Source organism: Caretta caretta, chromosome 16, assembly GCF_965140235.1.
Source record: "Caretta caretta isolate rCarCar2 chromosome 16, rCarCar1.hap1, whole genome shotgun sequence".
Lineage (NCBI taxonomy): Eukaryota > Metazoa > Chordata > Testudines > Cheloniidae > Caretta > Caretta caretta.
Window position 1 is genome coordinate 12,409,190 of NC_134221.1, and position 10,810 is coordinate 12,419,999.

Here is a 10,810-nt window from a genome sequence, read left to right on the forward strand (position 1 = left end):
TTCATCTGTCTCTTGCAGGAAGGAAAAGTGTGTGACAGTCAGTTCTCTTTCCAGCTTTGGGGTGTTGATTGCCATTTGGCTGCCTCGCTTTTGTTATGCAGGCTGGTTTAGCTATTTTCAGTATATTTTTTGTTTGGAAAAAATTCCTGAATTCTGAGCTCTGCATAGATGCTTCTGTATTAATCTAAAGGTGTAAATACAAGAACTTGTTCTCCCCCTCCTCCTGCAGGGTCTCATCTGGAATTTATGAGCCAGTGGTGATTGAAACCCGTTAAATGTGAAGAACAGGGTAGACCTGCTGGCAACAGACCCCCTACCCCGTCCTCTGCCACACGGATGCCAATCTTTACCTCTCTACATGCAACATTCCAGAAGGGATTTCTACAGACCCCTCCCCTTATGTTTGCACTGCAGAACTCCTCCGAGACCATACCACTCCAGAACATGCACTTTTCCTGACTTGGCATTAACTCCCCACTCATCCCCGTGCTTCCAAACACCCTTGAATTCCCTGCAGATCCAAGGGGTCTGTCTGGAAGTCTTCTCTTTGTTGGAGGATGTTCCTCCCTTCCCCAGTCCCTCATTCCATGCATTGCTTCCTTACTAGGGATTTCTTCACTCCTGTATCTGCAAACCTTTGGGTTGTACCACTGTGAACTTTTCAAACCACTGAAGGGGAAAACCAGAACTGACAAACCATGAGAGCAGTTCCTTGTTGAAACAATGAGCTGGCCACTTGCAGGATACTTGATTCCACTGATTCTGCATTGTGGATTGCAAGGAAACTTCACCTCCTATGGCAACATTTTACTGAGCAACGAATCCAAAAAACCAAACCCCCCAATCATCTGCTCATAGGAAACATTTCCCAAAAGTGCATTTCAGAAAATGAATGAAACAGACAGAGATGGAAGTCAATGTTAAAGGTTAAATGCTATCGCTTGTTAGCTTCACTAACTGCTGTACTGCCTTTCACTGCTGGGCATGGGAGGCTGTTTTCATCGGTTGGTATTAGCAGGAGCACTTTAGAAATTCCATATGTGCCCAGAACAGGGGGTGTGATTTGGTTGTGATGCTCTCTCCTATCATGGCAAGAGTGGCTAAACGGTTGTCTTTCCCAACCAGAGCCAGTGAGGGAACTGGTTTCTAGTTGGCCCTTCGTGCTGTGCGAGAAGGGAGCCATTGTCAAGTCAGTCCCCTCCTATGCTGGGGAGCAGCTTTGACTAATGCAGAAAGAAATGGCTAAATCTCCGCTACTTTGGTGGAGTGGAGCCCTCCTGCTGCACTAGCCACAGCAGCCATTCTCCTCCACTCCGGAGGTGCGAACTCTGCATCGGACAGACTTAAACCTGTTGTCTTGGTTGATCTTTTCACGGTTGAGCTTTTTCTCATTTGGTTTCTGCAGTTGCCTGAAACATTAACTGCCCTTTTTTTCCTGGTGCGATGTGGCAGAGAAGAGGTGAGCCTTTTTCAGCTCCCACTTGTAGATTTCTCCCGGCTGCTGAATTACAGGTGAGGATCTAGGCAGGCTTCTGCCTTGGGTCGGCTGCAGGCTGTGTTCGCAGCCCTTTCTGTACAGGCGCTTTCAGCCTATAAGCTATTTCTGTGTGGTGCTCGTTCGTTTTTTGCTGTTGTCCCGTAGTAGCACTCGGCAGCCATGCGCTTTGACTAACAGCACACTCCAGGTCACTGGCAACACATGTGCGTGCACACACATCCTGTTTTTCTCACACACGCTGTCCCATTTAGCAGGAAGAAGTCATTTTTGATCTTTTTGGTTTTTCAAATTCTTAATTATGGCCAAGCTTTTTTCAGGACTAACGGTTGTGTCCCTGGGTAACTAAAACACACGCAGATGAGCTGCTGGGAAAGGCAATTCCACAGATGATTGCAAGACTGAAGGGGCCTGGATTTCTAGTCTGACTAGCACCGGTGGCTTGGATGGGGAGGATTCTGTGAGCAGAACAGCAAGGCTGGCTCTAGCTGTTTCTGTGACAGACCCACCAGTCCCTCTCCATTTGTACTATAGCTGTGCAGACAGCATTTTGGGTGGGCACTTTTTCTCTCGGCCACCTACCTTCCCCTCAGAAGGAATTGACGAATCTTGGCCTAGGCCCGTCAAACCTTCTGTTTGAACATGGGAAAGAGCTCCTGGTTAGACCAAGTCTGTCCAAAGCCAAGGCCCTTTCACTCTTGCCTACATTTTAATCATCATCTCCTCTCCGCTCGGGTTGGCACCGGGTAGCGGGTTGGTGAGATGCCCAGCTGGCTTAGGTAGGGCTGGCTCTACACTGTTGAGGATCCCAAAGGTTTGGAGAAGGGGGAGAATTAGTTACTTGCCTCTCCCTCCAGAGCTGCTGGGTTGGCTGGCACAGCGCCCATCCAGCAGCGCTCCCCACTGCTTTCCCTGTGGGCAAAGGCGCTCTATGGTGCAGAGCCCCCTGAAGTCAGTGGGAGCGGTGGGTGAACTGTGGGTATGCAGCACTCCTGGAAACCGGCTCCTAAATGTCCTCCGCCTTCCAGCAGCAGTTCAAGGACTTGGGAGGAGATGAGTAACCCAGGAATGAGTCCAAAGCCAGGTCAGCTTAGCTGCTTCCTTCCGGTGTCCATCTTGCTTGTTACTACAGCAATGGCTAGGAACCAAGAGCCTTTGTTCTGGGCTCCAGCTGGCAAGAGAGGTAACTGGTCTGGGAGGGGATGTTTGCTGTTAGACATGTCACAAAACACCCTTTGAGACAAAGGGAGAAATAGCTCCTTCCAGGGAGACAACAGGAGGAGCAGGTTAGCTTTCAAAACCTATGTCCTCCCCTGTCACCAGGCTGGCAAGCAACCCTAACCTCTGATCCCGAGACGTTGGAGAGCTGCGGCCTTTCTGTAGATTGCTGTCTCTGGCTTTGCAGCAGTTCAGTGCTCTGCTGTTTAAATTCTTGGCAGTTTTTGTGCCTCTTGGTCTTGTTTCCTGGCAGTTGTTGATGAGTTTGTAGATGTTGGTCTGTTAGCAGCTTTTAGCTCAGACCCCTCCTGTTTTGACTAAGAGCAGCCCTAGTCATCTGGAACAAGTGAGTACAGCTAATCTTGGATTGTTCAGAACAGGGCCAGGGAGGGAGGGAGGAGGAGTTGTCTTTCCACATACCACACCAAATTCCAGCTTTGCATCCTTCCTCACAAGTGATGCCCAACAGTCCCGCAGCCTGGTGCTGCATGTGTACTTTGGAGCACGGAGGGAGGCTGAGCAGGCATTGGGATCATCTGGACAGCAGCCCTGCTGCCTGGCTGGAAGCTTTGTATCTTGCAAGCACTTTTTTCCTTATGGCATTGCTGGTATTTGTTGCTAGTTGGGATGCTGAAGAATATTTTGCGAGTTTGTCAAACTTAAACCACTGGTTAGTTTCCAAGTCTTTTTTCCTTGAAGTTTATTGAATTTTTATAAACCCAGCAGGCTGGTGTTCTTTGACTGCATTGTGGTGTTGTCGTTGTTTCATTGGTATTTTATTTCAGGGGGGCTAAGGGAGGTAACTTTTCCTCCCCCAATTGTCCCCTTCTCAGGGGATCCAGAAGTGAACTAGGCAAGGGAACGGCCCTCTGGCAAGATTTTGCATCCCTGATCAATGGTGTAGGCCCTGGTCTCTGGTGCAGGAGAGCAGGATGGTTAAGCTGGGCTGACCCCGGGGAGCAGAGCTGGATTCCCTGCCCCCTTGCCCTCAGCCCCCAGGGCCAAGATGGAATGGACTGGATTCCACACTCCCCATTACAACAGATTAACATTTCAAGACCTTTCTATTTGGAAGCCCACCGCAAAGCGTGGGTCTTCAGCCTATCTTTTTTTATTAACTTTTTTAAAGAAACTATAAACTGAAGAATTATCTGGGAAGGGCAGATGTAAAGGTCATGACTTGGCATAGCCCCCAAATGAGTCAGGGAAGGAGACTGGTTCGGCTCTGCTCTGGATGGGAATGGGGAAAGGATGACCTAATGCCTCCAGTTTCTCTGTGACTGGCACTTTAAATGGGAGCTTTCATGCTGTCCTGATTTAAGGACAGTCAGTTTCTTAGTGTCTCCCCCACCATCATCCTCTGGAAGGAAAGTTTAGCCCTTTTAAGTGTTTGTTTTGGTTTTTAGAGTGTTTCGAACTGGGCTGAGATCTGAAGAAAGTTGTTGCATTAAAATTTAATAGGAGGGATTGATTTTATTTTATTGCGTTGTTGTTTTAAAGTCATGGTTGTGCAGCTGGACTCTGCACTCACCACCCTCTGGGAAATCTCGCTCCAGGTACGCTTGAGACTAGAGTGCCCAGGTGAGAGAGGCTCCCCTCCTGGGGAGAGGGAGCTGAGCAAATCTTCCCCACCCTGTTCCCTTGCTGCCTTACCTCAGGAGCTGCTAACTAATTCATTGCTCCTCTCCTCTCCCCCAATCCCAAGCTGAGGGAGTTGCTGCTCCAGTGACTCAGTCCTGTAGACAGGGCTGGTCTCTCTGGGCCTGTTCCCACAAACACTGCGCCCGGTAGCAAGTGTTTGTGGTACTTACAAGCCGCCACCTCTACCTAATGGGCTGATCCTGCAAAGTCCAGTCCCCATCCCCCAAGCTGCATTTTCCATCAGCCCTCCTTTGCAGTCCTAACCCAGTCTCCTCCACAGCTCCATGGAGCTGTTGCTCCTACCCCACTGGGAAGGAGTAAGCATAGAAAACCTGGGAAATCACAGGAACTTGGAAGAAGGTTTGAGCTGGAGGTGCAGCTGATCCTCTTACTTGCCTTGAGAGAATAAGAAAATGTTTGTTAAAGCCCATATTTTTTCATGTGGGGGGGAAAGGGGAGATCATGTTTTATTCTCTTGAACGTGAATTGAACTCAGTGATCTTCAGAAGAGAAGTGCACTCGATTTATATTCAGATGCTATAGCGAGAGAGATTACAGATATTTTTGGAAAGGGAATGGGTCTATGCAAATTTCCAAAATGGCTTGAAAGAGAATTTAACTTTTTTTTTTTTTACTTTGAAATCTAAAGAAGAGAAAATCTAACTTTTTTCACAAAGCAGAAGTGCGTGGAGAAAGAAGCTACTTCCACGGCTCTATTTTGATGTTGATTCTCGGAAAGTTTATGGGCTGGAGGGAATGAGTATTTTTCACCATTGTTATCTTGCTCCTCTAGTTTTGTTTCTTTTCTAATGGAATGCTGTGCCATCTTTGATTCAGCAGATCGTGTCTGTATTTTCTGTATCTGGTTCCTAATGTAGAGAAATAACAAATATAAGAGGAAATCACTATAATGTCAAATGTTGTTATGGTTTTGGGGAAAATAAAGGTTTTTTGGTACTTCACTTATTGATCCTTGGTTTGTTTCTCTCCCCCATCCCTCCCCCCCCAGTTGCATCTTGGGTTTTCTTAATCTCCTTGCTGATGAAAGTGAAGCTGTGTATATGCAGTACCTTGCACAGTGGGCTCCTACATGTCCCTGCAATACAAATAATTGACCCATGGAATCGCTCCAGGAATTCTGGGATAGCAGCTAAGCTATGAAGGGCTTATTTAGCAGGACTCTCCCTCCCTTGACTTAATTACTGGAGGTGGGTCGGAAGGGAAATCAAGAGGGTTGCAAATAGCACAAGCCCCACACCCAACATGTAGTGGATCCCCTGAAATGGGGGTGGGGGTTTCCAGTCTCAAAGAGGAATACAAGAAAGATGCAAAGTAGATCTAGCTGAAATGCCTGAGCAATACATGGAAAGGGAGTTTGGTCTGCATTGATGCAATTACCACCATCTTGCCCAGTACAGGAAAAGATAGTGTTTGATCCTGGGCAGACCAGATCCACCCTGTGTGCCTGCATTGACTACTGCTTTTGTCCGGAAAGACAAAAGGCAGAGGTTCCCAGACTGGTCCGTGGAGCATCTGCTGGCCATCTGCAGTGATCTGGCTGAACACATGGTTCTGGTCCCTCATTTGAACTGTGGAAAAGCCGGGAATCTATTAAACCGCTTCAGAGGGCTAGGCTAGTCTACACGCTACCCAGGTTTTGGTGATACAGCTATACGGGCAGAGCCACCTCATGTAAAGCTGCCTATACCTAGAAAAGGAGTTTTTCTGCTGCGTGGTAACACCACCTCCCTGACAACAATAGCTGGGCCCACGGAAGTGCTCGCCTGGATTTGCCAGCATACATATGTCAGCTGGCGGGAGGGGAGAGTGACAGACACAGCTATACTGACAAAACTTTGTAGCATAGACCTGGCCCCAGTATTCCCCTTCCATGAAGGTTATGGCTGTCGCCACTACAGGGTGGTTGTGAGATTGCACATGGAAGGGGAAGTGCCAGCCAGGGAGAAATGAGAACCCTTCCTGTAGACAGACTCAACCTGCACCCTTTCCAAGATACTTGCTTGGAGCTGCACACTGGTTAAACTTGGCATCCTGGGTTTTGCTTCATCCTCCCCCAAAAAGTTTCTCTCTGTTATCAAATGCCCAAATCTTTTAAATCCCACCCCATATACTTCCTCACTTGCCCCGTAGGCTCCCTTCTAGCACCATTAATACCTTTCAACTGGCTGGTTGGAAGCAATGCAAGACAGCTCATTCTTTTCTTTCTTCCTGGCAGGGGTGGACTGATTTTAAATCAAGGTAATTTAAACCACCAAGTGGAAAGCCTCGATTTAAATCACTGATTCTAAACAACTTTTCCATTTGTACTTCTGTTGTTTCCTAGAAAATGGTGCATTCTCATTGGATGATATAACCATTAAAATATGTTGATTTATAGCTACATGGAACCTTTACACTTGATTTGGTACATCTTTTTGCTTCCCAGGAGAGTACACTGTAACAACATCCATTTACTTAAGCAATTATGTCGCTTCATATTTTCAGATTTTTATTAATTAGGCATTTTTAGTATGTTAGAAAATGGTGACTGAGTGGAGTCGTAAAAATTCATAATTTGAGAACTAAGCCAATCAGAGCTCAGGTAGGGAGGAGCTATAAAATAGGGGTATGAGACCACCCAGGGAGACTTATGGGATACACCATGGTGTCAGCGGCTGGGTCCCAGTGCCTGTGATGACTTTGCCAGTCTCTTGCAACCAGTAGAGCACCCCCTGAGCACCCTCCTCACCTACCCAGGATCAAGCCCTTAATACTGCACATGACCTATTCTCTATGAAACTTGACCTCCAAAGTTAATGTTTTTCCCTAGGTTCTTTCTTTACATAGAAAAGCGGCCTTGAACTCAAAAAAATTTTATAGACTCGTGAATTCAGGCTACTTAATTTTTATTTAAATGTTTAAAGAGATTATAATAAATTTAGGCCTTAATATATTCTGTATTACATTCAAATTCATTTTAAATTAGTTTTTTTAAGTATTATAATTTAAATAATATTTAAAAATCCAATTTAAATAAAATATTTTTAAAAAATCATTTTTATCCACCCTGTGGAGTAGGGGATTGCATGCGAAAACTGCATTAATGTGATTTAGGATGCATTCTTCTGGCTACATAGAATACTTAGTGTTGGCCGAATGAGCTGATTTTAATCCACACAGTTAATCCATTTCAAGATGTCAAAAGGCTCACAAAGACCAGGTGTTCATGGGAATTGAAACCAGATCAATCTGTTAACCCTAAGAAAATAAAGGCCAGTGCTGGAAGAAGCCTTGGCCCTTTTTTAGACCCTGAGTGCTGCATTTTGAGAACTGTTTAACAAAAGGAAATTCACCACCGGCACTTGGTGGGAGCAAGGCAAATTCTGCTCCATTTGCTTTCTAGGTCAGGCATTTGCCCACATTTCAACAGCAGCACCAGTGTTCTTAATCTAGTCCCTAGAGCACTGTGCAAACATGCACTAATGTATCCCCACCCCTTTGATGGATCCTGTAATCTGTAGATTTGTGTTTTAGGTGCCTGTTTAATTTAGCACATGATTATTTGTAGTGCAGAAGTACACAGAGGCCTCAAGATAAGAATACCATTGTGCTAGGCACAGCAGGGTAGGGCAAAGTGCAGCAATGCACATACACTTCCTAAGTGTCTGCACAAAGGAGGGTAGTCCAAATAGACGAGACATTTAAGGAGTGGAGGAGAGGAAGGATTATTTTCCTCTTTTGTCATTCTCTCTGACTCTGGCCCAATGAGCTAATGGGATCCTGAGATCCATAAAGAGGAATCTCGGGTAGGAGTAGAGGTTCTTTTACTTCTCCATTTGCTGCACTGCTGCTGGAATCCGATGTCTAGTTCTGGAGCCCATGATTCAAGGATGTTGATAAATCCGAGAGATTTCAGAGAAGAGCCAGGAGAATGGTGAAAGGATTAGAAAGCCTGCCTTACAGTGATAGACTCAAGTAGCTCGACCTATTTAGCTTAACAAAGAGAAGGTTATGGGATGACTTGGTTGCCGTCTAGAAGAACCTATACGGGGAACAACTATTTAATAGGCTCTTCAATCTAGTAGAGAAAGGTCTAACACGATCCAATGGCTCGAAGTTGAAGCTAGACAAATTCAGACTGGAAATACGATGTAAATTTTTAACAGAGTAATTAACCACTGGAAAATGTATCAAGGGTCATGGTGGATTCCTAATCACTGACCGTAATTAAATGCAGACTGGGCATTTGTTTCTAAAAGATCTGTTCCAGGAGTTATTTTATGGAAGCTCTATGGCCTGTGCTACACAGGAGGTCAGACTAGAAGGGTGCCTCTCCCCGCATTCATTGTATAGGGCACCTAGGCACTGAGCTCAGGCTTTATGGATTGCAGAGGCATTCCTGTGGTTTTTTTTCTAGGTGCCGCGTCACTCAGCATTGCATATCTAAGTGCCTTGCCTTAACCACAAGGCTGACCTTCCCCCTAGGAGGCTGGCCACAGACTTGGGTCTGTGTTATTGTCGCTGTCCCAGCCTGCCCCTCTCTTGCTGCTGGGACATTGCGGAAGGATTGCTGTATCTTAGGGCTCGTCTACACCAGCAATGTTAAAGCACTGCCACGGCTCTAAAAAACCCACCTCCACGAGGGGTTTTTTCACACTCCTGAGCGAGGAAGTTGCAGCACTGTAAAGTGCCAGTGTAGACAAGCCCTTACTCTTTGTTGACTTTTCAAATCTATGAATGAAGCAAATGGATGTACAGCAGGTGTTTTCAGTCTGAGTATGCTCTGCATCGCAGGGCCGGGGGGATTAACTGAGAGGCTGTTTGTAGCTCACTGTGCCTGCCAGAGCTGACTATCGAGCTGAGGCATTTCTGGCTTCCAGCTCCACAGCCTCCAATAGCCTGTTCTCCTTCTCTTTGCTGTGTTTACAAACGCCCATCTCTTGGGACAGGGTTCCCCGCTTCCCCTGGTCAATCAGAGGCACAATCTGGAGGGAGGTAAAAACCACAAGAAGCAAGTCTTTTCTAGCTCCCTTCATTTTAGCTTCTTTTTAGGAAGCCAGGCCCTGGTTCTGCTGTGAATATTCCTTGCCTACATGGGAGAAACTACCTGGCACAGGTATAGTGGAATAACCTGCTCTAGCTATTCCAGAACAACTGCCCGGGCTGGAGCCACTGTTCCAGAGCAGAGCCATTTGAAAATGAAGTAATTAGTCTGGAATAAAATAACTTATTTTGCAATAGTATCCACCGGGGCAGTTATACCAGAATAGCTACTGAGGAACAGTTATTCTGTTCTAGCTGCACCAGGAAGTTTCCACCATCAAGACAAGCCCTAAGGCGCAGCAAGAGCCGGCAAGAAGGAATCAGGAATGGAGTCCAATTAGAAACTGGAATGTGCAAACTTAACTTCCACTCAGATTCCTTCCTCAAGGCTTCTGAGCCAAATTGCAATCCAGCCAAATTCCATGGCATTTGTGACTTTCCAGTTTCAGGAAGGAAGGGCTTTCAGCATTTAACATTTTTAGGGAGGGAGGTGGCTCCCTTGATTCTTATCTACACATAAGAGCATTTAATCTGTTTTCTTGCAACAACAGGTAGAGATTTATCCTCAAAGCCCTTTACAAACATTACTTTAAACCCCACTAACCATTGTCAATTGCCTCCACCCTCACCTCCTTTTTTGTGAGGTGCAGATGTCTCACCTTGGCTAAATAAAATAAGCAGGGTTATAGCCCAACCAGTGTCCTTGCTGGATTTGGTCTCCTGGCTACGAGCTGTTCTGAAGTCATAAAACAGACTTCGGAAGAAAATGAAGCAGAGTTCACCGTTAATAAGAGAGGTTTCTGGATTTGAATGAAGTTCTTTTCTCAAGTTGGCAGGATGTTTGAAAAGCAGTCAGTTCATATCCACTAAGCTGATGGCACCTTACCAATGATAAGTTACTGGTCCTAGAATCTAGACAGACTTGTGACGTACTGTCTGATCACTCATGATAACTTAGTCAGGGAGATGAATTAAATCTCAACACACCTCTGTGCTAAATAGAGCAAACTCTTAAATCAGCATTGGCTGTAAACTCAGATTCTGCATAGGTCACTTAATGAGTTAACAAACAACGTTAAAGAATTAGATTGTGGGTTAAATATAAATGCATCCTTCATGGCCACAGAGAGTTCAGTGAATGTTATCTAGCTGCTGATCTGCTGTTTCAACATGGGCTTTTTTGGAACTCTCTAACTATATCTCCAGCTGGGTTTTCATTTCAAGACTATTCTATATTTAAGAAACTCATGGCCCTAATGGGAGACAGCCCAGGATGAAATATTCGGCTTGTATGTAACAGTGCACAGAGTGATCGTGTGTTCCAGCCAACAGCACAATCTGGTTTCCTTTGGAAGTAAATATTTTGTTCAGGCTTTTCAAACACGTTAAATTAATATCCAGTTTGCAAGGCCT

At 45.7% G+C, this 10,810-nt stretch overlaps 1 protein-coding gene across 3 annotated transcripts in view; it reads left to right on the top strand.

The window, feature by feature from the left end:
- Positions 1-5,316, top strand: part of EEIG1 (estrogen-induced osteoclastogenesis regulator 1) — a 45,325-nt gene extending 40,009 nt beyond the window's left edge. For all 3 annotated transcript variants that reach the window (XM_048822955.2, XM_048822956.2, XM_075120621.1), the window contains exon 12: positions 230-5,316. In XM_048822955.2, coding sequence (XP_048678912.2) covers positions 230-275 — 46 coding nt within the window. In that variant the 3' untranslated portion in view covers positions 276-5,316. The remainder of the gene's footprint in view (positions 1-229) is intronic.
- The last annotated feature ends 5,494 nt before the right edge of the window (positions 5,317-10,810 follow it).